This window comes from Ctenopharyngodon idella, chromosome 3, assembly GCF_019924925.1.
Source record: "Ctenopharyngodon idella isolate HZGC_01 chromosome 3, HZGC01, whole genome shotgun sequence".
Lineage (NCBI taxonomy): Eukaryota > Metazoa > Chordata > Actinopteri > Cypriniformes > Xenocyprididae > Ctenopharyngodon > Ctenopharyngodon idella.
In genome coordinates, this window is record NC_067222.1 from 25780159 (window position 1) to 25807611 (window position 27453).

General features: G+C 36.6%; 1 protein-coding gene across 1 annotated transcript in view; it reads left to right on the forward strand.

The window, feature by feature from the left end:
* Positions 1–27453, forward strand: part of znf385c (zinc finger protein 385C) — a 100954-nt gene that overhangs the window by 47876 nt on the left and 25625 nt on the right. Inside the window, 2 exon segments of the mRNA XM_051887956.1 lie at positions 24520–24662; positions 26321–26431. Of these exon segments, the coding sequence (XP_051743916.1) occupies positions 24520–24662; positions 26321–26431 (254 nt within the window).

A 27453-nucleotide genomic window follows, 5' to 3' on the forward strand; every position in this document is an offset into this window, starting at 1 on the left:
ACATTGAATTTTTGCTGCGTTTTAACATATTTGTTCTAATTGTAATTTTTAATTTTAGAATTCCTCATTTAGATTTTTGTGAGTGAGGCTTTTATAAATATATATGCGAGGAAGCAGGAAAGATTTAAATGTCCTTCTCACCTCCTTGCTCTCAGTTTCTCCCATTATTAGCTAGATACCAATGCTCTGCCCGCTTAGCAACACAGACGAAAAGGACACACAGATGTTACACAGCTACACAAAGTTACACCGAAACCACAAAGCTGTTTAAATAAAGACGCTCAGATTAAATCCAAGGAAATAGGGGAAAAGACAAAGAGAGGAGGAAAAAGGGAGAGAAAGCTGCAGCATGAAATGGCACCAGCGTTCCCTCACAGTAAGTCTGAAATCAGCACACAGACGATGACCATCAATTGTATATGTCTGTATGTTAATTATCCATCACCCTACTCTCAGGCGTGAATTATCTGCGAATGTGAGGATCTGAGTAGCTCAGGTTATGGGGACAAAGGTCATGCCCTTGACATTCTTTAACAGTCTTGAGCAATTTTATTTAAATTACATGCATTGTCTATACGTTGACCATCACTTCTTAGTGTTAGTATGACTGGTCATTATTTTATTTCTGTGCTTTTGGCATACGATTCTTAAAGGTTTTTTTTTTTTTTTTTTAAACATCAGGATGCTTTGCATAAATCAGTTGCTAATTAAAATCTTATCTGTCTGTTTCTGTCTCGAACATTCTCCTCTGTAATTATGGAGGTGTTTGAATGCGAGTGCTGCTTTCTGGGCCGAAGTCACACCGTGATCATTGGATTTTTTGGCTCTGTTTTCTCAACCCCCCTCTCACTGTCATGGTTTCAGTTGTCGTGGCAGCGCCCCAGCCCGTGTGTTTGTAAGTGTGGGGAATGCGGTAATACCATCCTTTAAGCGAATGCTCTTTGCCAGCCGCATATGACTACAGCACTCTCTAAGAAGGCCCCACTTAAACACTGCAAACTCAATGTAAGGCATTTTATTCACAAATATTCTGTTTTTATCAGAAAAATATTTGCATTATGAAAAAAAAAAAATGATAGTTGTTCCTAAAGATCTGGTTATGATGAAAAATTTGTTAAATAAACTGTTAAATTTATTATTAATAATTACTGTAATATTGTTTCTGCCATAAATACTAATGTTGTTTACAGTGACCAAGGAAGATCTAATATTGAATGTGACGTCAGTCCTTTTTAGTGACTTATCCAGTCAGAATTTAGAGTTTGAATTTTTTTGATAGAGATTTGATCCAGATTCTTGCACTATTCTTCAAAAACTTACTGTGCATCTGTCTATTTTGCCGTTGCATCCCTCATCAAAATCAGCACCTTGGAAATTCAGACACCATGTCACCTTTTCATTTTCTGGTCTTTTAACATTTTGGCTTTCAGCATGGCCTCCAAATATTTACCATCCCGCATTTATCAGTCGATGAACATACCAATGCAGTGCATTGATGCATCATACTAAACTGACGTTCAGAGCAAACGGTCTAAAAGCCGCATTCCTTTGTAGGGTTCTGTGTTTCGGCTCGCCTCCTTCTGTAATGGAGGTTATATTCAACTCGTCTGTTTAGTGACGCAGTGAGTGTGCGTCTGCTCCCTGTAGAACAGCGAATGAGTGACAGGGCAAGTCATTAAAATGAAATGACAGCATGGGCTTGATTGGCCTGTCAGTGCGTCTGATTTGCTTGTGTGTGCGTATGTGTGTGTGACAATGACAAGAGGGTAAGGCATATGCTCTCAGCAGGGGTTACGAGACGAAAAATGACCGTCTATCAATGTATGTATGTGAATGTTTATCAAAACAGGCTGTGTGTGTGTGTGTGTGTGTGTGTGTACACAAACGATGTGCTGAGCTGTTGTTCTAAACACGGATTCATTCGGCACTTGACTTCATGACCCGGAGAGAGAGACAGAGAGATGCAACAGGGATTGTTGGGTCTGAATTAACCCAAAATGGACAGAAACTTGCTCTCTCTCTCTCTCTCTCTCTCTCTCTCTCTCTCTCTCTCTCTCTCTCTCTCTCTCTCTGATTAGAGTGTGACAGTCTTTGAAGCAGCTCAGTGCTGCTGCAACCCACCCATAATCTTTCTACCCACACAACTTGCCTTTCTTTAGCTTCAGTCTCTCTCTCTCTCTGTCTGTCTCGCTGAGTAAATACCTTCTATTCCCGTTCCTTTATGAGGAAGCTGATAAGGAATGTCTTTCATCCACAGTAGATCGGCTTCTTCCATCCCAGCTTAAGAGAATGTGTGTGTGTGTACGCCCATGTGTGCACAGTGATTTTAGGATTAAGTTTTTTCCTGTTCCACAACCACAACAATAGTGTCTGTTTGTGTAAGTTTTTGTGTGTTTGTCCGGTGTGTATGTCTAGACTATATATGGAGCTGCAGTAATGGGGCTTGAGATGGTGGAAGGGACATGGAGGCTAAAGGTCAAGTTCTCCCTCGAGAGCATCTATAATTTGCTATTATTGCCGTAGCCTTTATTGCATTAATGTTAATCTAATAACCATTAAATTATTGTGTTAACTATTGGCAAGATTTTATAAAGGCTGCATTTCCCATTACAGTAGCCTAAAATAATGCTTATTATTTGGCTATATTGGTTAACATTAATCTTTTCAAAAGTGAAATTATATTTGGATGAAACGTAATGAAGACCATTTTGTCCCTTTTAAAAAACATAAACAGATAAATTAAGCCAAAAAAACATGCATAATGAAAATATTTTTTATTTTTATTTCATGCTGACTCTAAATGATAAAAGCAAACAGATTTTGTGTTGTAATGTTAGATTGTCGTCCCAGTAGTCACGCCGAGCTGTTCACATTGATATTGACAAAATAAGAGTCATTGCTGCCAGTAGTTCTTTGTCACCTTGTCAGTTCTTTCTCTGTCACACACGCAAAAACACAAGTGAGCAAGTCCTCGCTATAGCGCCAAATCATTTATCCTCTCGCATCGTCTCTGCAGTGGGAGCCATTTTGGTGCCACAGTTTTGTTGTAGTAACTGAGCCCAGAGGGGGCAACTGCAGGACCAGCTCGAGCTAGCGTAGCAAAAATAGTACCCTCCGTCCCCATCCTCTAGGCCAGCTAGCCTTTTTGGTTCCTCCTGTCGCTTGCGGGAAGGTGACTTTGACGTGCGGCCACTGTTATCTCCGCTTTGTCTTGACTCATAGTGATCATAGAGGTCATAAAGGGCAGGGAGAGGTCTAACTGCTCCCCTACTGGATAAGACAGTGGTGCCAGTGTTCTCTAAAGGCCCTTTACAGGGGTGTTGAGTCTGACCAATTCTCCTTGAGTGCTAATAGCCCACATATGCACATTGCTCGCACACACATACGTGCACACAGAAGGATCAGAAAGTGGAAGGGCAGGGTTGATTGGGGGTAATTTGGGGATTTTGGAAGGGCAGCTATTTCGACTACAAATGTCCCTGGAGAGAGAAAGAGGGGAGGAGGGGGAGGGAACAACAGCGATAACGTGCGCACTCACACCCTGTCATGTGTACGCACACACATTGTTTTGTTGTGTTGGCCACATTGATACATGGGTGCACTGTGGGATGCTGGAGGTGTGTGCGGTGGCCTAGAAAAAGCATCACACCCGTGGCTCTGGACAGGAGGGAGAGGGGGGGTCTGGAGAGGTAATTTTGTCTTTAGGCTCCTACAAAGAAGGTCAGTACTGCCCATGGGCCCATCCTCTTCCTCTCTCCTCTCCTCTCCTCTTCTCTTCTCTTCTCTTCTCTTCATTAGCTCACCCTCATGTCGGTCTAAACACATTTGGGTTTCTTTCTTCTGTGAAACACAAAATGAGATGTTTTGAAGAATGTTCATGCAGCTCTTTTATCATATAAATCTATCATAACTGGTAAAAAATTAAAGTAAACATGAATACATTTTCATGATTCTAAAACTAAATTAAAATTAAATGACCACAATTTAATATTAGTTTTTGAAACATGGTATATTATAAAACTTGAAATATGAAAATGCCACAAGATAGCAAAAATAACAGTAGATCGTGCTGAGAAATTTAAAGCTGTTAACACTTTTTAAACCAGTAAGCGTATTAACTACATACACTACCATTTAAAATGTATGGGTCAGTAAGATTTTTTTAAAAAAAGAAATCATTTTATTCAGCAAGGATGCATTAAATTGATCAAAAGGGACAGTAAAGACTTAACGTTATAAAAGATTTCAAATAAATGCTGTTCTTTTGAACTTTCTATTGATCAAGGAATCTTAAAAAAAAAAAAAAAGTATCATGGTTTCCATAAAAATATTTAACAGAACAACTGTTTTCAACATTTATGATGATAATAATAGTAGCAGAAAGTAAATAGTATCAACTCAGCATATTATAATGATTTCTGAAGGATCATGTGACACTGAAGACTGGATTAATGATGCTGAAAATTCAGCTTTGCCATCACAGCAAAAATTTAATTACATTTTAAAATATATTAACAGAGAAAAATTGTAACAGTATTTCACAATATTACCGTTTTTACTATATTTTTTAGCAAATAAATGCAGCTTTGGTGAGCATAAAAGATTCCTTCAAAAACATTCCTTCAAAAACATTATAAAAGATTCCTTCAAAAACATTCCTTCAAAACAATCTTACCAATCCCAAACTTTTGAACTTAGTGTAAACTGACTTTAGAAAACTCTTAAACCTAATAAAAACTAAACTCTTTGAAAGACAAAACAAAAATAAAGTAGAAATTAAAAATATATATATATTTTTTTTGTCTCTATGGGGCTTGATGGGCCATTTAAAAGGAGTGTGAACATTCTTTGAAATGTCTTCTTTAATGTTTCACAGAGAAAAATCCTACGTTTGATTTCTGGTTGAACTAACCCTTAAAGGGTTAATTGGTTAGCCTTTCTTCACAAAGTCTGTGCTCTTTAGAAGCATGACTAAAGCGTTAAGACAGAAAAGTAATTAGCCAGCTAGTCACTTAGGATGTAGTCTAGTTTAATGTCTGGTTTAAGTCAGCTAAGCCCGTAAGCCTCTTAGTCTGGAGATGGGTTGATTGGCTTAGTTCTGGATCTGATACAACTGATAAAGATCGGTCGGGGCTAGTTATGCAACTAAATATATGATATTATAGGTGTTTGATGTGTTTAAATGCATGTTTAAGAGAGAAAAAGATAAAGAATACGATCACTTAGATCTGTCCGAGTCTCTGTTACAAGGAAGGTCATTTCACTTAACGTGCTGCTGGGGAATATATTTCCTCTGAGATACACCAAGGCTACAGAAGAATAGAGAGGGTGAAAAGGAAACTCTGATGTTGAGTGTGTGTGAGAGAAAGAGAGAGACAGCATCTTCTATCACTAGTGAGCATTATATTGGCTCTGATGCGCTCTGTCTGCCCAAATCTACTGCCTGAAGGTGAAGTCAATGCATCACCTTGACAGCGTGTGTGTGTGTGTGTGTGTGTGTGTGAATGTGCACATATATGCATGTGTTTCTATACACCTATGTACATGTTTAACCTTCATGTTCATGAGGTTGACATTTGCTGTTTTTATGTTTGAGGTCCCAGAGGTGGTGTACATATAAAAACATTTAGAAATGACCTTATTGTCAGATCTTCAGATTCTTGTGCTGTATGATCCTCTGACCTAATCAAAACTTATTAGGCAGGTATTATTAACTCTTTCCCCACCATTGACAGAATTTTCCGGCAATCCTTTTTTTCACTGTTATAGGGTATGGCCTGATTTACACTTTCGCCTGGCTCCACACCGCGAGCCTCCTTTGACTGCGCGCGCACCTGCCCAAACGGACAAGGCGTTCATACTTGACGCACTTGCCATTGTAGTATTCTTTGAAACGACAGGGGGTGACTCTGAGTAATTGTCTTCTAAACCATCAGGAAGCAGCGGTGAAAAGTAAGGTGCATACGTGACGATGTTTGTTTTAGTACACTTCACCAAAACCACACTACAAAAGAATCGTGTAAAACCCAGTAAACACATTGTGACATTAGAACAAAATTTATGGATATGAGAACATGTATACAAATTTAGCAGTGATCTCTTAAAAACTGATGTTTTCTAATTTCACTAAACATTTATATTTAATTGACATTTAACGAACATTTTTATTAAACACGGACCTTAATTTTCATTAAAAGGGCTTATTTCTGCTATAATAAGCTCATTTTGTAAATGTAAGCAATTCATTTAGACAAGTGCAAACTGGTACAGACGTATATGCTTGGCCAGATTGGTCTCAAAGTCGTGCATCTTCGGAAGTAGAGCCACACGGAAAGTTACAAAAACTGGCGTGCACACCACCACGTGAAATGGGGTTGCGCGCCCTTAATACGCACTTCTGCCAACGTCACAATGTCATTTTTGTCACGCACATCCAAACCGAAAAAAACTTGCGGATGTATCGAATATAAATCAGCCTTTGCACATCTTCTGAAAGAGTACAGAATCTCCAGATCAAAACACAGGGGAAGAAGAAGCAGAAACAAGCAATGGAAACATTGAATCCGGATGTAGTTTTCTCTACTTTTTGTTCAAAATGTTTTTGTTTTTTTAATCAAACTCACCCTCATTGAAGTGTTGATTAAAAAAGAATGCATGAAGCTAGAATATTTTTCAAAGCAGAGGCTCTGTTGTTTCTTTAGATATATTGTATGTTTGGATATTCATACAATAAAATATTCTGAAAATGATCAAAAATGCTAGCGCTGGTTGGCAACTTTAAAAAAAAAAAATGCTAATGGGGAAAGTGTTAATATCTACACTAACTTTTTCAGAAATGTGTTTAAAATTAATTTGACCCCAAATATTGAGGTTAAACTTGAGTAACTGATGATCAGTCAGCACTATCATTAGCAGATTACCCAATTACAAATACAATAGATAGTGGCAGCTGTGTACGTGAGTGTGTAAGTGCGTATTTGCCTCTCTCTCTATTCCTTTCTGCTGTGTTGTGTTGTCCTGCTTTTACCTGTTTGTCTGGATGAATCATGCATAATGCAACAGCTACACACTGTCTAACACCACACCACAGCACTGACAGGCCAGTCTGTGGATATATACAATGTGTGTGTGTATATCAGTGATTTTGCTGATGATAATATGTTTGTTAATATCAGGATGATTTAATGTGCTTTAATGATTTTAAACATTTCAGAGAATTTGTTCAAATTGATCATTAAAGTAATTTGTTTAATTTTGTTATCACTCAAAAATAGCCAAAAAATCAATAAAATTTTTTTTTAGAAATAATATATAATGGAATCCAAAAGTCTGGGACCACATTGGAAATCTTAAAATTAAATTAAATGTTTTTTTAACTCTGCACTTTTTGTAGGCCACTAACCACCAAAGTTGTGACACTGATCATGCAAACTCTTTTGTAGAAGAGGTTAGATTTACCTACATTTTTATGCTGATAAAATAATTTATAATGAAATGAGTTATATTAAAATGGAAAATTATTTATTTTAATAGATGCATTTTCTCTATTGGTCTCAGATGATAAAAGTTGGGAAAAATGACCCTTTATGCCATTTTAGATGAAATGCGTATTGAGATTTATCAAATGTCATTTAAACACTGAATAATTTTGAAAAGCAATTTTTTTTTAGTTATTTCAACCAGCCCTAATCATCACCACTGCGGTTTTACTCATTTATGCTGAAAAAGGCAGTGGCTTTTTTAACATTCATTATGTTCCTCCTGTTTCAAAAGAGAGAGAGATTAGGACAGAGGATGAGAGAACAGAGAGATGGACAGATAAGAGCGAAATGAATGTCAGAAGTGTTACGCTTTGTGCGGTTCTTCAGTTAAATCACCAAAAGGCTGTTTAATAAGTCGACATGTCTTCAGTTAGCAGAGGGACCTGGGGGACCGTTTATAGTGGCGCGCGGTTGATGTCACGAGGGGGAGGACGGTAAATGAAGTCTCACAGATGTGCTTGTGTAGATTAATGTCTTCATTGAGCTGCCATTATTTGGCATGACGCATGAGGCTTATTTAAAACAATTACAGACCACCGCTGCCAAATTCAGCTCCCAACTCATTTGCCAGGCTCTCCGATAAAATGCGAAAGCAGCCTAAAAAACACATTCACACGCAGGAAATAGGGCGAGTGGGAAGGGACATTTCAATGACATTACGTCCTTCAAGAGGTGCTGCATCTATTCAGCTGATAAATAGATATGCAAAAAGATAAAACTGAACACCTGCTTACTAATGAACCGCAATGCTGTTTCGAGAGATAGATGAGCGACAGAAAACGATGGGTACAGATACATAATAACTATATGTTTAGCCCTCTGTCTTTGTGACACATTTTCTGCCATTTTCGCCATACATTTGCATTTATGTTCACGCTCTTAGCAGGCACATTCTTAGCGAAGCACTGTACAGGTTGAATAATGAGATTTTAAAAGCACTTTTCCTTATCACGCTGCTGCAGTCTCCTGCTGCATTAACGTCAAGCACGTCTAATCTCTCTCGCCAAGTCTGGGGGTGTGTATATACGTTGTGCTTTTTTTCGGTAAGGTGTTTAATCATGTAATAAGTGATGTTTATTTTGAGGTCACAGCACTTAAGTGGCTACTGATACAGGAAATTACTTAATTTTAACAGGAAATGAACTCCACTAAGCTTCTGTCACTCCACATCACTATATAAGTGGCTCTGATTGAGCGCTCATTTTCTATTTGTTGAGGTGTCTGTGTTAAAAGAGAGAGACAGACAGACAGAGAGAATGAAGGGGTGGAGATAGGTTTTTACATGTATGTATATGAAATTTTAAGATGCCACCTGGTTTGCTATTTTTTATTTAATGCAAGGAAGTTCATTTATTTTTAGGTGTGATTAAAGTGTCCAAATATATTGGGTTTACTGTGTATACAGTATATACAATTATATATATATATTAGGGCGGTCAATAGATAATTTTTTTTTTAATCGCGATTAATCGCACACTTATCGTGAAATTAAGCATACACCATTTATCTTGTTTAACACGTCCATTTTGCTATCATTGCCTATGTCCAGCAAAGTAAACCATCAGATTGAAGTGTGATTTTCATAAAACTGTATTTTTCAGCTTTTTTCAAAGTAAATTTAGATGTCTTTCCAAAAAAGGACACCAAATAACCAAATGATATGATTTCATATAATTCATACATTTATGTAGGCTACACCAAATCACCCATAAAAAAAATCACAGCAAAAACGTTTCAGAATTCACAGTGTATAGTATGTGCAACAGCAAAGAGCTTGTTTACATTTTAGACAAGTCAAGTTGCGATACAGAACAGGACCACATAGAGATGCCAAAAAAACTAAACGACCTGCATATATACTAAAGAACACAGCAACATACACAGGACAAATCCAAACATTATCCTGAATGTGTGTGAAAACAACGTGAATGTACTGAAATGTGTCTGTGCATAAATACAATGTGCGATCAGTGCGTCCTGATTTTGTTTTGTTTTGTTTTGTTGACATGATTTGTTTGCGCATCAATATAACGGTTTCACGCGTGCTTAATGTACGACTCCTGTACGTCACCGCAATCGTCTTTACTTTAATTGAAATCCTCATCCATCAAAACTTTCATAGCAAGAAGCTGGTTTGCTTTATCCAGTCGAGAAACATAGTTTTCATATCATCTGGCCATACAGCAGTGGGATGTTTTGACGTTCCGTTCAGACAGAAACAGTGATGCGGGAGGGCTCGCGCTCTTCAGATACAATGACACAATATGACAGAGAGTTTGTGTTTTAAAGCGAAACAGACACTGGAATAAATAATTCTCTCTGCCATCTCTGATCAGCATGGACTTTAAGATCATCTAACTGCGTGACGTAAATTACGTTATGACTCAATTTCACATGCTTCTTTAATTTTTTTTCGCGTTAAATGCGTCAAATTATTTTAACGCGTTAAGGATTTTGAATTAATCGCATGCGTTAAATAAAGTAAACTGTGACACGTTATACACAAAAATTGTTCATACAGTGGACTGCCAGTAAAATTGATAAAAATTTGGGACCAAAAATTATTCAGACACTTTGACCTGACCATGTTAAGTGTTATCTGACATATATATATTTATATATATATATATATATATATATATATATGTATATATATATATATATATATATTTAATGACATAAAAAAATAGTCCTGAAATGTACATTGAAGTGTTACGAATATCATTTATGTATTCTAATCATAATTTAACTGTAAATAATAACTATAATAAGACTAGGAATGCTTAATGCTTAATTTACTATTATATTATAATAGTTATATTGTATGTACATTATTAAAATATTTCTGTATGTGTATGTATATAGTAGATACAAATGCAATGTTTGAAATTAAATAAAAAATGTAAAAATAATAAGCCATTATTAATGTAAATGTAATTAATTAATTAATTAAAATGGCTAATTGAATAATTAATAATACAACTAATAAGATTACTTTTCATAATCAATAGTGTTTATTTATAATGATTATATTGGCTGTAATAAATTACATGCCTCTTCTAATTTCAAAGTTTTTAATAGTTTTTTTTTTTTTTAATAGCTCCATAGTACAAAAAAGTAAAAAAAAAAAAATCTTTTTAAAGAAATTTGTCTTATCAGTGTAACAACTGCACAGCCTTTGGCAAGATTTTGCTGTCGCTATCAGTCCCGCTCTCTGCCAGCGCGCGCACACACACACACACACACACACACACACACACACACACACACACACACACACACACACACACAGTGTGATTGAGATAAGAAAACAGCATGCACTCTCCCTCTGCATATATTCACCCTGCAGTCATGACGCTCACAAATAAGAACACACTTCCTCTCTATTTCTCATCCATTTCCTTGTGTTTTTTCTCCTTATCTGCATGACGGTTTGTTCCATGTGCTGCCGTGGTTTACAGAAGTGTGACAGATGCTTTGATTTTTTTTATATTTATGTCCTGCAATTCCTGCTCTTTATCAATTTGAAATTTGCAATCGTGTACCAAACCTCTCACCCTCCCTTCCCTCAGCCGGACTCTCTGGGGGGAAAAGAAAAAAGGAGTAATTTATCATTGTGCAGCCTCAGGGTGTTTAACACACACCCTCACACACACATTCGCGCGCACACACACACACACACACACACACACACACACACACACACACACACACACACACACAACAGAAGCCTTAGGCTTTATTGTTCCTTTGTGGCAGATGGGTTGCCCGCTTTGCACCATTGGTTTTGATGATGTTCTCCCTCTCAGTCTCTCTCTCTCTGGAATGTTACACACCTACTGAAGAGCCTTTATTTGACCGTATGGCACATAAAATGTGGTTTTTGGGGCCATATGCTCTGCAGTTTTTGAGTGGACAATAAGTTAGGAAACACTCCATTTAAATAGTTACTTCCATTGACATTTTTAATGTCTTTTTATGCATGTGTGTGAGAGTTATGGGTGTTTTAGGATGATTTTCATTTTAATGATGCTAATTTTGTGTTGATTTTATTTTCATTTATAAGCAGAATTTATGATGTTAATGATTCAAAGACATTAAATGTTATTTCGACACAGCGCTCTACACTTGAGGCTCCTAGTCACGCTCAAGCGCTTTGCCTTCTGATCTTATCATTTAATCACGTCATTTATTGTCTCCTTTGGGCTCGCTAACACTTTTTTCCTATTCTGATTCAGTAGCAGCCTTACATTAGCAGTACCTTCACACCACAGGCGACACAAACAAATAATATCCACCTGCCTTGTTTAATTCACAAACAAACTCTCGTTGCAGAATTTTGTATTAATTGAATATTAATAATCATATTTAGAACAAAATATTACAGAAAAAGTGTTTGCTAAATATACCCAATAGGCACATCGATTCATTCCAAGTATGCCCAGTAAACCGCTTTTTAATGTGGCTGAGGCTGAGGCTAAAAGACTCCGTGTCGGCCCCTTCTGGATCCAAGCAGAGAAGATAAGACATTATTAAAAGAGGCTCTTATTTTCAATAGCGAATAGTCCATCTTAATGAACAGGAAAGACGCTCATTCAACATTTTTTTTTTTTTCTCGTGCTTTGCACCTCTCTCTCCATTCTTTTGTGAATTTATCAGCTAGATAGATAATATGGATCTGATAGAATCTCAAACGTGTATAATAATGCATATGTAGATTTTTCAGAAAATACATTACAGATATTCTAAGTTGATTTAAATGTAGATCAGTCAAGGTCAGGTCCAAAAGACCCTAAAGACATATATAATGTTACAAAAGATTTCAAGTAAATGCTGTTCTTCAAATGTTCCTCAAAAAATCCTGGGAAAAAAAAAAACACTTCCATTTTCAAATAATAATAATAAGAAGAAGAAGAAGAAATGTTTCTTTGGCAGCAAATCAGCATATTAGAATGATTTCTGAAGGATCATGTGACACTGATGCTGAAAATTCAGCTTTGCTATCACAGTAATATATTGCATTTTAAAATATATTCAAATAAATAGCAGTTATCAATTTTAACAATATTTCCCAATATTACTGTTTTTATTCTATTTCTGATCAAATTAATGCAGCCTTGCTGAGCATAAGAGCATTCTTTCAAAAATATAAATGGTAGTGCACATGACCTGGCACAACATAAATGATTTGTGAGAGGCTATTTGGGGTGCACACATTATACAAACTGTTATTTTGTGACTGGCGCATTTGTATGTTCACATACGCACACAAACGCACTTCATTAAATTGAGATTTCTGGGTAGATTCAATTCGGCATGAGTGAGCACATCATGATGTTTCATTAGCCATTATTATTCACTCCCATGTGAGTTTGGACACACACACACACACACACACACACCAACACACGCACACTGCCAGAGACCCCTAATTACGTACTTGATTCCATGTTAGCTGGCAGGTGAACTACAAAATGAACACACACGCACACACAAATAACAACAAAGGAGGAGAAAAAAAGGGACAGAATAGCCCTATTTTTCATTCTCTCATGCTTAATTGATAAAATCTTTGCTCATTATGCTCATCATGTTACGTTTGCATCATCAGCCAATCAGATCTCCTGGTTTCAAAGGTCAGTGCTGGGTGACCTCAGTGTTCTGTAAGGGTCTTCCTGCTGCTACTAATTAATTCTGCTTGTTTCTGTTCGTCTGACACGCGGCTTCAGTGGAGCTTACAATCATTCCATCATTTCCTCTCTCATTATGTTCTTCATGCGCTGTTACGTCTAATCAGAACTAGCATAGTCGTCCTTTAGGATTGTTCTCTTGAAGGGAACAGAGGGAAGAAATGATGTAGGGAAGGACAGAAAGTGAGAGACATGCAGGTCAGAGAGAGAGATGGAAATGGAATAGAAATGTGAATTGAAGAGATTTGGGAGTGAGTCCTGATTATTGTTGCTGAAGGGTTTCGACAATCTGGTGCATAGAAGGAGAGAGTGAGGATTTGATTGAAATGTTTTTTGTTTGTTTTGTTTTTTTGTTTTTTTGTTTTTTGTGCAGCCTGACAGAATGGGAGAGCACCTGACTGCAGATTATTTATTTATTTATTTATTTAATTTGATGTCTTTCAAAGAAGGAGACATCGGACAGGCCTGAGAAATGGAAAGACGCAGACCGAGATGCTTTCGGTCACGTAACGTTAGGAGGACCCATGTTCTCTCACTGTATCTGAATGCAGCCAATAGTCAATCCCCTGATACCAGCAAATGAGATTTAGAAGTGCTTACACATAATTAACAATTAGGCCCACTTTGTTTCTCTATTTGCATTTCCACAGCTACAGTATAATCAGCATCTATCTCTCTTTCATTATGTATCCCTCTGTCATCCCATCTTACGGGTATATGCTTTAGTGGTCGACCGATATGGGTGTTTTAGGATGATATAATGCCGAAATATACAGTATATTAAGTTAACACTTATTTATGTTGCACATTTAGAAACAGCAGAAGGTGACCTGAAATATTGTTCAATATAAAAAGCCAGTAAAATAGTAAGATGAAGAAATAAATATTATATCCTATATATACTGTTTTTGAAAGAAGTCTCTTAAATTCACCAAGGCTGCGTTTATTTGATCAAAAACACAGTAAAAATGTAATATTGTGAAATATTACTACAATTGAACAATTTTCTATTTTAACATATTTTAAAATGTAATTTATTCCTGTGATGCAAAGCTAATTTTTATTACTCTGATTTGTTGCTCAATAAACATTTCTTATTATTATCAATGTTGAAAACAGTTATTCTGCTTAATATTTTTGTGGAAACATGATACAGCATTTATTTAAAATTAAAATATTTTGTGACATAAATGTCTTTACTGTCACTTTTGATCAATTAAATTAATCCTTGCTGTATAAAAGTATTAATTTTCACATTTTTAAAATAAAAATATATTTATATACATCTTAATATTATATATATAGTAATATGCTTAAATAAATATTATGCTTTTTTGATGAGAATATGATTTTTACTCTACTTTTACTACTAAAATTGATTCATGATTTTTTTTTTTTTTTTTAAGCACATTATGTGCACTTTGAACTTCAAATTTTAATCTGGCAAATGCTGATAATAGTAATTATTGGCTCATCAGCTAAGCTTATTTTTGCTGATATATTGGTCTGCCACTAATATACTTTGTCATAAGCAATTTAGAAATCCACCTAGGCCCTCTTTCCACCTGGTATTAGGATGCGTTTTGGTTGATCGGATCACAAGTGGACGAGGGAGACACATACCCGTTTCCACCTGGTATTTTAATCCGTCTCTTTTGTCCACTTTCAACCACTTCTGTCCTGATTTCTTTGAGGGGAGGGTCTATGGGCGGGTAAATGTATGTTTTTTTTTTTTTTTTTAGATCTTTCATTGTAATTGACAAAATAAGCTTGCGCAATTTACATATAAACACGCCTGGAGATGGCGGAAAAACATACGGAGAGCAGCAGCTTTTCTTTCTGCTCTGACAGCCGCAAGACCACGCCAAACGCAGTGAGTGCATGTTAGAAATCGGGAATAGTGAGAGACCATTGTGCCATTGTGCTTGGTACGTTTTTCTTCTTCAAACCAGGGTCGTAACCACCATAGGCATTGAGAGGGACAAGTCCCCCCCAATAATTGGAAATGGTCAAATTGATGATATATGATATTTCTTAATGCGGCTCTCCATTACGCACCGCTCTGTTTGTTGTTAGGATGAAAGTTTAAAAAGTTCGATTTTAGGCTGGTCTGCCTCAGCGGTCTAACAATGCTCATCGATGTCAAAATGATAGCCAGATCAAAATGATGATCAGATCAAAGAAGGCAGGGCTTACTATTCACTGAAGGCGAGTGTGAATTCCAATGCGACACGCGATTTAGTTTTTACATTGAAAGAGTGCGTGCGTGGCAAGATATAAATAGCTAAACGTTTATTATTTGACAACTATTATACGATGGCTATGTTTAAAAACCCACAGTAACATACAGTGATGCAAACTACTCAACTTTTTAATGTAATTTCACAATTTTGAATTGAATGCTATAATTTAAATGTCATTCATAACTGAATGTGATGAGGCAAAAAGTTTTTTTTTTTTTTTTTTTTACATTTTTGACATATTAGACATACAAACAAGAGTGAATGTGTGCATATTTTTAAATCTATCATTTAAAAATAATTTAAATGATAGATTTAAATCAAACAAAAACAAACAAACAAGCAAAAAACCTTTGGTTCCCCCCAATATTCAAGACATGGTTACGGCCTTGCTTCAAACCAATCTTGGGTCTTCAGCCGAAAAAGTTTAAATCCGGTCTGGCTAGCACAATTCCGATAATGTTTATGCATTAGGCCAGCGGTTGAGATGGACCGTTTTTTATATAGAAGACATGAGTGCAGGTAGGAAACCCTGTCTCTGAGGGGGCCAAAGAAGGAGAAAAGAAAGAGCCAAGACATGAGGGAGAGCAGGAGTAGTTTAATGCTGCTGTTAGCTGCTCCACAGGTGCAGCCCCAGCCAGCACTAGCATAGCTATCGCGCTGACTGATTTGAGCCAGTCACCAGTAAAAGAACCAAGACACCCTCTTCGACGCCAATAACCTCTGCGTCATGTCAGCGTAGTTTCCTAAGGGGCCGTTCACACAGAACGCGTTTTTCCATTCCAATGCGCTACTTTTCCGTTGTTTTTCTATGTAAACATGCGCTAGATGGACGTGCAAAACCGTTGCGCTCGCATCTTGCGTCTTTTGCAGCGTCTCGCGCATGACAGGCCGTTCTAAAAATGCGGCACTCAAGTTAAAATCAGTTCAACTTTTAAAAAACCCGTCTGGAGACCTTGCGTTTTTTCCCCATATTCCACTGCTTTTGCTTTGAAAAACGCGTTCAGCTGGCTAAAAATGCTTTGGTGGACACATGGCCTAAGATTGTGATGTGGTGTTCGTTTAATGTTTAATTTAAGTGTAAAGTCTGATTATGTATGCATATATATTGTGTTGTTAATGCTGAGCGCATGGCTGCTCTCCAGTTTTGTGGTCACTTGTATTAAGCTTATATCTATCTATCTATCTATCTATTATTTTTTTTTTTTTTTTTTTGAATATGCCTATTCTTTGGCCAAATATAATTTAAAGCCACACTTCTGTTGAATGTGCTGTGTACCATAGCTGCTTTTATTAAAAATGACAATTTCTTTATGAAGTAACTCTGATGTCATGAATATCGAATAATTTTCTTAGCACCCCCACATATTGGTCTAGCCCCCCTTTAGCACCGGTAGAGAAAAAATTCTGGCGCCTTGCATGATTTAGCGTCGCCAACTTATGATCTGATCGACCAAAACGCATCTTAATACCAGGTGTAAACAGCACCCTAGTTGTTCTCCAAATGTTTTTTTTTTTCTTTTCAAACTGTCCTGTATCCATCTGATCAGTTCCTCAGGTCCACCACTGAAGAGCCAAACATCAGCAGATCTCGGGTCCGACCCCGCACCGTCTGAGCTGGTTCTAGTGGACTGATCAAGCTGAATTTGTATTTGCTTTTAAAAGGGCTCCAGTGCACATTGCAGCTAAACATTATGTACTCGTCCCAAACAGCACAGAATTCAGATCTCTCTTTGTCACATTCTCTCGCATCACACACACACACATACAAATAGGCAAGCACAAATAAAAAGAGATATACATGTGCATACACACAAACACACACGCACATGCCTGTCACCCTCAGTTTCGTCTCAAGATGGACTCAGGCAGGGTTTGCTGCCGCAGGGTTTGTTTGTGAGTGTGTGTGTGACACTGAGCTTAGGTTGTGTGTGTGGTAGATGCTGTAGGCTTGTGCGTTATGTAAATTGAAAGAGGGATGTTGGCAATGCCTTTATCCAAACTCCGAAAACAAACACACTCATACATTCACATGCAAACTAGTTAAAAACATGTGCAGTGAGGTCCAAAAATGTTTTAAGATATTGGAGGAACAAAAAAGTTTTGGTGTAAAATGAATAAAAAAAAAAAAAAATTCAGATTTAACAGGTAATATAGATCTAACAGGTAATACAGAACCTGAACAGCCCCCATGTCAACAAGCTTGTCACAACAAGCTCCCAGCCCCCCTAAATTTGGAATCATATCGCACCAAACAATTTTCTGAAACTGGGTGCAATGTGCAGTTTTTTTCTGTGGCAGTGATGATGAAAAGAGTACTTTATTGTACCATAACCTTTTAAACTCTCAGATCAGATAATTTTACTGACTTGATTTGGTGACTTTGAATTTCATTCAGCAAAACGAAAAAATCTTTAAGTCATTGGCTTAAAATTAATGTTAAAATGTAATTTTTCAATAGATAATTTCTCCGAACACGTCCACATATGCAATCTTTGATCATATTCTGAATTAGGAAGTCATTATAATGCAGCCAAAGATAAATTATGAGTATGACCAATGCAATGAATGAACCGTTCATGAGAGACAGTGTTTCACATCTTCAGCATACCACAGAGATACCCAAGAAAAGATACAGGTGAAAGAAAATATTAAATTTCAGTCATGTTCATGTATAGTGAGAAATAATATTAATCTATACAATTGTCGAGTGTTGCTTATACAGTGTTAGATGTTTGTTTTTAAACAGCACATGAAACAATCATGACTATGCAAACTTTGCTAAGAGTAAACGATCAGAGAACAGATGTAGGCTACAAAATAACACAAAATAAAGGGTTTAGTTTTGCTTTTATAAATTGAGCATGTATGATATTACAGATCATTTATTTTTCCTAAGTTGATTTGTGTTAGGCCCATCTGTAAGATTTTGCAGCAGATTTATTTATATATATATATATTTATATATATATATATATACAGGGCTTAAAGTTTTCCGGCACCGCGCCGGATCTCCGGTGTGCAGCGTTTGGCTGCGGAAAAAAATGAGAGACCTACATTTAAAAAAAAGATAAATTTTATATTACGTTCGAGTTCATGAGTTCGCCTGCCTATGGTATGAGAGGAACACAGCTTTCACTCTCAACCAAACTAACATTACTAGCCAATCAGAAGTAGAATGGGGCGGGTCTTGGAAACATGTGGTTGAGATCCAGCTGCAACCGAGTCCTACTAACTCGGGGGGAGATCGGGGTGAAAAGCACAATAAACCTCACAAGAATCGAAAATGGGCTACTTTCCCATAGACTGGAGTGAGACCATGGATGTTTCTCGAGGTGTTGCGATGTTTCATGGCGCTCTGTGACATGACAGAACCAATCATCTCATCCGCTTTACTAGTTACAACATGAAATTAACATGAATGAACATCCTTGGGTATGTTGAAAACAGTACAAATTACCAAAATCCGTATTATGCCACATGCCACATGCGATCGATCAATCAGTGTTTCAACCGTGGAAAGGCGTCAATAAAATAGCTTATAAAAAATGTCACATTTACCATCACATTTACCTCAGAAAAGCCATTCAATGTCCAAAAACTCCTTGGTCAGCTACAAAAATGTACTTAGAGAGGAGCATTTTGCACTAAAGGCTATTGAATATTCATTGTATTTGTACTTAACCTGTGCTTCAATATTGATTGTATAAATCCGTTTTATGACAGCCATCATTTAAATGTTTAGGCCTATATAAAAATGAGTAAAACATAATTATGTCATTGAAAATTTATTATAACGTTATCATAAAAACTTCCTTATGTGTAATTTATATGTAAGTAGCTTACAAATCATTTAATTTTAACCTTTAATATTATGATATACCAGCTGTGATTCCCTTTACAGTTTACAGCTTTAGATATTTTTTTCTTTGAGGAAATTTGCCATGTACTTTACCTGATAGGTAAATTAATCAATATTGAATCAAAGATAATCAAATCGCAAGTTTCTGAATCAAAATCGAATCCAATTGTGAAATTGGTGTCAATTCCCAGCCCTAGTGTCAATGAATGTTTTTTTTGTTTTTTTGTTTTTTGTTGTTGTTTTATACTTAAAGCAAAAAAAAATGTTTTTTTGTTTTCTTATTTATTTTCTTGTCAGAATGCACCAGAATGCTTCGTTTACATGTTAAAACCACAAAAATTTTCTCATGGGGAGGATGCCCCCATATCCCCCTACAACAATTTAGTTTGTACACGTCATCTTTTTCACCATGTTGAGTTTGCAGGTATGGTGTTTGTTGACTTGAAAATACATGTGTGCACGTTCATTGCAGAACGCGATTTATCATTCACGGTCTCTCAACAACTTGTAAATCTGTGTAAATTTGTGTAAAATTAGCTAGTATTTAAAATTTCCTAAATGTTACATGTGTTTGCACCATATTGTAGTGAGTAACCTTCTTGGTATTGCTGTTTTAAATACCCCACCATAATCTGTAGTCTGAGCCTGTCAAGGGCTAATGGCAATGCCAAATATGTTACTAGTTAGTTTCAAGGAAAATCATTTTCAAATAATGTTAATTTTTTTGCCAAATTCCTTGCATATGTGTCACCATCATGTCATTCCAAACATGAGTTTCTTTCTTCTGTTAAACATAAAAAAAGATATTTTAAAGAATGTTGGTAACCAAATGGTTTCTGTGACCCTTGGCATCTGGATGAAATGAAATATTCACTATAGGGTTCAAGCCACTTCTTGGTTGTCTTTGCAGTTTGGGCAGGAGCATTGTCTTGTTGAAAAACAACACCTGATCATTCCTCTTTAGATAACAGCTTTTCAGTTGTGGGAAACAAGCCATTCTGCAATATTCTCCTCTACTCCAAAGAAATAAATGACTTTTCACAGTGAAGCAGCTCACCAATAGCAGCTGCTAAAAAGTCTCCCCACACAATGACAGCTCTTCCTACATGCTTCACTGTGCTAGAGATGCATTTATTATTGTATTTCTCAGCAGATTTTCAAAGACACCGCTCTGGAGCATCACCATGCAGCTCGTGTTTCATTATGATTCATCACTCCACACACAACTTTCCACATTCTGCCAAAAACTTCATTCTGTATTTGATATTTTTCTGAGACACCAATTTCTCAATTTCTTTTTAAGTAGTGCATCTGCTTAAATTTTGCTTCCTGACAAATAATTAAGACAATTAGAAGCTTAGATTTTGTGTATATATGTGTATATATATGATGTTTCTCATATATATATATATATATGAGAAACAAATGAGAAAGGAATATGTAATGTACATAGAAACACAGCAGGAGATGCCAGCTGGACTCTGCACTGTTTTTGTGGCTATGTTTGAGAGGAAGAATGAGAGATGGAGGGAGGGAGATAGACAGAGAGGCAAGAGAAGCGGATTCTGCTAATTACAGCTCTTTGGAAATCATAATTATGCCTTTCAAATGTTGTCAGGAAAGAGAGAGGGAAAAAAAGATCTTGTCTTTCTACTCAGTGTGTTATGGTCCACTACATTCATACGCCAGCATACACTATGTGGCACCATCTGAATTCAAAGCTTTATCTGTTTGAGGCCAAGAGCATGTGTGAGACGTTCATTGTGTGGATGTATGTGTTTCTAGTTGAATATTGCGTGCGTGGAACCAATTGAAAAAAAAGTCTGCCTTTTCAGGGTGTGATGGTCATTTATTTTGAGCTCCATTGAGTTAGACAGATTGCACACTCTCACGCAGACATTTATTTGGAACATAAAAAAATGTGATGGAATGGAGTTTTGTGGGGCTTTAGGACTGAAGTGTCTTCACTGAAACATCTCTGATGTGCTTTGTGTTTGTTTTAAAGAAGTAGAAAATTAAAGGGATAATTCATCCAACAATGAAAATTCTGTCATCATTTAATCATACTCATGTTGTTACAGACCCCTTGGACTTTTTATCTTCTGTGAAACACAAAAGGGGATGTTAGGCAGGCTTTTTTCCATACAGTGAAAGTGAATGATGACCAAGGTCTCTCAAGCTCCAAAAAGAACTAAAATTAGCCAGTATAGAACTTTGTATAATCCATATTCAAAAATTAAACATTCACTGATAATATTCCCTATGCACATTTTCAAATTTAGCATGTTGTGATTGTTTATGACACACTGGAGAAACATTGACGTTATTTTGTATTATTTATATACAATTAAAATATTTATTAATTATTAGCTTTTATTTTTTATATTTTCATTTTTCATTTTTATTTTATTTAAAATTTTGTCGCTTGTTACTTTTATTTTTTCTATTTAGTTTTTATTTTTTATTTCAGTTTTAGTATTTTTGGCACTTTGAACTTGTCAGTTCTCAGGTTAACATTTATAATTTTCATTTGAGTTTTTAAAAGAGGACCTATTATGCAAAAATCACTTTTATAAGGTTTTTGAACACAGATGTGTGTCCACAGTGTGTGTAAAAATCCACCCTCTCCTTTTTTTCATAATCCCCATAAATCATAAAGAGTCTCTCCAAAGGAGCAGTCCCAGATTTCTCCCTACACTTACGTAAGAGTAGCCCCCGCCCATGACTGGCGACGATCTGCCCTATTAGCTTAGCTCCTCCCCTGAGTGAGCTGTACACAGTCCGCCATGTTTATCTCCTCGCCAGAGCATTTAACAGGAGCATTTAAGAAATGTATTCTTATTAAAGCTACTAAAGTTATTTAATCAAGAGTAGTGAGTGATTTTCTGTTTTTCTTTTGTTGTTTGGTTCATATTAACAGCATATACAGCAGTAGATACTGTATATTATGCTGCGGTCACTTTAATACACAGATATAATATACACATGCCATTTCTTTCCCTTCTGTTTACGTTCACAGACATAACTGACTGTTTATGTAAACTTTGTGTGTTTTTGACATAACCTTGACAGTTTAAGTGCAATAAGACATGTAAAAGAAATTGGTTTAATATTCACGCAATGCGCCGTCTGACAGTCAGCTTTCTGTGCGTGTGCTTCGGATCTGTGCACTCAGAAAACCATATATCAGAAGTTATGGCTTTAAAAACACATGCAAATAATTAACTTAACTGCAATGTCATGTGAGCGTGGCTGCGACAGAGATGATAATCAAAACCAAACAGATGTTTTGTTAGTTTTTGGCAGAGTATCCGAGGCACGAGATGTACAGGCTCCACCCTCTTCTGGAAAGGGGGGCAGGGAACAACAACTCATTTGCATTTAAAGATACATGCACAAAAACAGGATGTTTTTCCTTCCACTCAAAAATGGGCATTTACAACATAGTATAATAAATGATCTGTAAATTTCTGCCTTTTCACACAAAACAGCTTCATAAGACTATGTGGTCAATGTTCACTTTCATTCTTTTTATGAAAAACAACAGCTTTAACATTCTGCTAATCTTCTCTTTTTATGTCCCAGGGAAGATGGAAAATCATATAGGAGTAGATGATATTTTTGACCATGAGGATTTCTCTTTTTATTACCATTTTTGTGGCTCCATATGATGTTTGTACTCTAAGAAATGCCTAATCCTGACAGTTTGAGCATATCTGTACATATGTGTGTGTATGGTCAGGTATGTGTGTTTACTTGCTCTAATAAATTGTCAAAGCTATGATTAATGTTGCACTTCTGTGAGTTGAAAGCTTCAGTAGTCTCTCTCTCTCTCACACACACACAAATGTGACAGTTTGACGTAGAATTAAATGACTGATATCAGGCCTCCGCGGTGTGTGTGTGTGTGTGTGTGTGTGTGTGTGTGTGTGTGTGTGTGTGTGTGTGTGTACACTACACTGATTGATCTTTGTGGTAGGGTAAGTATCTATACGCTCCTAGATTTCAGATTCAGCCAACTGGAAAATGAGAAACCTCTACATCCCTGCTCCATTAGAAACATGATATCCCTGTAGACACACACACACACACACACCATTAAAAATCCCATATCCCATGGTGTCCATTTCTCTGAGCAGCTCATGTGGTCCAGTCTGTACTGGAGTATGTGTGTGTTTATGTGTATGTATTATTAATGTGATCAGTGCCTTTTTTCTCAAAGTATTTATCAATATTTGTTTTCCATTTTATTTCCATGTAAACAGTCATGTGGTTATAGAATAAGTTGTAGAGCAATAGGTCAAGCAAAGTTAATAATAACATTATTCTTATTATATAATGTAGCCTGTTGGTTTGTGATGTGTATTAATATACCAAATGAAATTTGACATTTTTTGTTACATATCAATTTATATGGTTTGTGGTTTCATCTTTTGACATCTTTGAAGGTGTGTGTAGACATTGGTAAGGTGGTTTTGCAGTATGACGTTATTAGGTATGCCAGGGTAATCTGGGACAGGGATAATGTAGGACACTTAAGCTCTGTTGAGTAAATGTCTTGCTAGTGTGTTAGTGTAATATTTTCATCTCAAGTGTTGAAATGATATTCAATGTAAACGTTATAAATAAATATAATTCTAATATATAGAATTAAAAATATATATGTTGTTTTTATAACAATTTACTAAAATGCTCTTTTTGATTTTTAAATACCTTATCAAGTAATCACAAACAACTTGAAGAGTCTTGTAAATGTATTGTTCAAAGGGACAAAAAAAAAAAAAGATAAATAACTGTAATGTTAATATCAAAAAATGGCCCAATTTATGTAAATTCACTCCATATGTTTGTATATACTATAGTCAAATGTAAAGATTCAGATTTCATAGAAATCCTCTCAGGCTGATTTTTTATTTATTTATTTTTTTATTTTTTTCTTGCAATGATAACTATTAATACTGAACAGATCAACCAATAATTGATCAGATCAGTCACTGTGTTTTTGTGTCATTATAATGATAGGTTAACTTAAAACTCATTCTGGTTTACTGAACTGTGAGACTAAGTATCTCCCTTCTCTTCATTGATCATGGTGTTTATGCACTAATTTCTTGATGCTCTGTCACTGGCCTGATCATTGGTGATTTTCTCTAATATGTGTCGGTTGTTGTTTTTGCTCTTCTCAGGTACGACTGCTCAGGGGAGCCCCCTGCTGGCGTCATTACCGGTGCAGGGTCGCCCGCTGCAGACCCCTCTGGACCTGAAACACTTCCTGCCCTTCCGGCTCAGTGGCTCCTCCCCCCTCAGCCTATTCCCCAACTTCAACACTGTGAGTTAATCAACACTCACGGTTTTATTTTCTAAACCTCACCTTCCCAGATGTGTCATCATTTAAAGTTGACTCAGAACATTTTAAAGGTGTTGCGCTGGGTCCCAAATGTCAGCTCTAAATGTCAGGAATGATTCAGCAGGCTGCAGGGTATTTTTAAAAGTGCAGAATCTTTGTAAAAAGGGCCGCTAAACAGAGGAGTATTGTATTAGATAGTAATTTTAGATTTAAGACTCGAGCAGCACCTCAGATTAGGATCTAGATTTAGTTTCAGACTCTCTGTGAACAGTTTTGGAGGCAGTGTGTGTGTAACAGGGTGCTCTTTCTTCTGATATCTGCATTCTGGACACACACTCACACACATACACACTCTCCATGTGTTATGTTTTTGAGTGCACTGTTGGCTGACTCAAAATAATATATCTTAGACACCAAGGGCACGTCTTTGTGGCATATATGCGTTTGTTAATATATAGTCAGGTGCTGGTTCCCTCTCTGATCAGATCTGTGTGTGTGTGTGTGTGTGTGTGTGTGTACTGGAGTGATAAATGCACCTGTCTCTGAAGCAAAGTAGCTGTCAGTGACCTCTCTCCTCTCTTAAGCTCCACTGCTTTCCTGTGCTTTCCTTACTGCTTCTCTCCTCATCGCTTTACTGCGGCTTTAGCATTCTTGTCTCTTCTCTGTCTTGTCTTTGCTCTCCTCTTTGCTCAGTTTTTCTCTTCTTTTTTGTCTTTTCATCTCATGTTGTTTCCTTATTGTCTCTTTACTTTTTGTCTCATGATGTTTTGTGTCTTGTCTCATCTTCTGATGATCTCTTCCCTTCCCTTCCTTTGATTTTACTGCCTCACTTCTTGTCTCATCTTCTCATCTTTTCTCTTCTTGTCTCTTTTCATCTCTTCTTGCTTCTCTTCTCTTTATATTACTTCTCCACTTCTTGCCTCATCTTGTCTCAACTTTTCTTATATTATCTCTTCTCTCCTTTCCTCTCCTCTTCTTCTTTCTTCTTATCTCTGCTCTTCTCATCTTATTTCTCATCTGTTTATTGCGTCTTGTTTCATCTTTTCTCTGCTCATCTAAACTCATGCATTCTCTTGTTTTTTGTGTAATCTGTTCTCATTTTATCTTTTTAATGCTGCTGCTGCTGTTGTCTTCTGCTCTGCTCATCATCCTCTCTTCACTCTTTTCTTCTCTCATCTCTTTTCTCATCTCCTTCATTCCTGCAATAATATCATACTTATCTCCTGACCCTCTCCAGTACTCAGAGGTGACAATAGGCGACTTCATCAGACACATACACTCACTGACACACACACACACACACACACACACACACACACACACTGACCTGGCAGCGTCCCAGCCGGTCAGGGATGACTGCGGATGAACAACAAGAACATTCTCGAGGCTCCAAAACAAACAGACGTGCGACCAGATGCAGATTCATTGTGATGTGGTGTACATTCCCATGGCGAGGAGTGTCGGGGGAAAGTCCCTCGGCCCCGGGCGTCAGGTTCAGGGTTGCTCCGAGTGCCGCTGCGATGGAAAGAATGTGTTTGAATGAGCGGAGAGAGAGTCTGTTGATTGGAAGGAAGTGATTTGTACAAATCTTTTTTTTTTTCTCAGTCCATTTTAACATAATTTTCTCACCCTTCCTTCAGATGGACCCGGTGCAGAAGGCCGTGATAAACCATACGTTTGGTGTTCCTCAGTCCCTGAAGAAAAAACAGGTCATCTCATGCAATATCTGCCACCTGCGCTTCAACTCCACGGTTAGTGTGTAGTGTGTGTGTGTTTTACTCTCCGCAGTTGTGATGACAGACAGTGAACATCACGCTGGACGGGTAAAAGCTGTTTCATCCCTTACAGCATTTATCCTTTCTTTCTTTCTTTCTTTCTTTCTTTCTTTCTTTCTTTCTTTCTTTCTTTCTTTGTTTTTCTTGCATGTTTTTCTACCTCTCTTTGGTCTTTTCATTTTGTCTTTGATAATGTGAAATGATCACAGTCTCTTTAACATCCCTCTTTCTCTCTTTTTCTCTCTCTCTCTCTCTCTCTCTCTCACACACACACACACACACATTTAACTATTTAAATGGTACTTCCCATTGACTTCTATTGTATTCGTATTATTATAATTACTGCAGACTAACTGTAACCCAGTCCTATTAAGCAATATAAGGTGATACTGTATATTGACTACAGTATAGCACAGTTTCTTACTGCTTATATAAAATGCTTATATAAAATTGATACTACATAAAATCAAGGACAGAAATTTTCATTAATATATTTGATTGAAATCATATTTTCACCCAAAATGAAAATTCTGTCATTTTTTTACTGTCATGTCGTTCTAAAGTCATATGCTGTTATTTTTCCATTGAGCACAAAATAATTTTTGAAGAATCTTCATGCAACTCTTTTTACATACAACAAAATTTCATGGCATCACAGCTTTCAAGCACCAAATAGCTTCATAAAAGTGTGTCATATGACTTGTGCGCTATATATTTGAGTCATATGATAGTTGTGTGTGAAGAACTGACTAAAATGTAGGTCATTCACTAAAAATTTTCCCCTCTGCCACAGCTCTCAAATCTCATTCACATTTGGCTGCAGCCAAATGTGTTTTTTTTTTTTTTTTGGATCTAAGGATTTATGACAATGAAATTTCAGAGGTTCAGATGAATAGTGCATAATGACTAAAATATCAGCCTGTTGATCAAACAAAGCTATTTTTAGGAAAACTTGAAATATAATGTGTCATAAGAACTACTTTTATGATAGTCTTGAT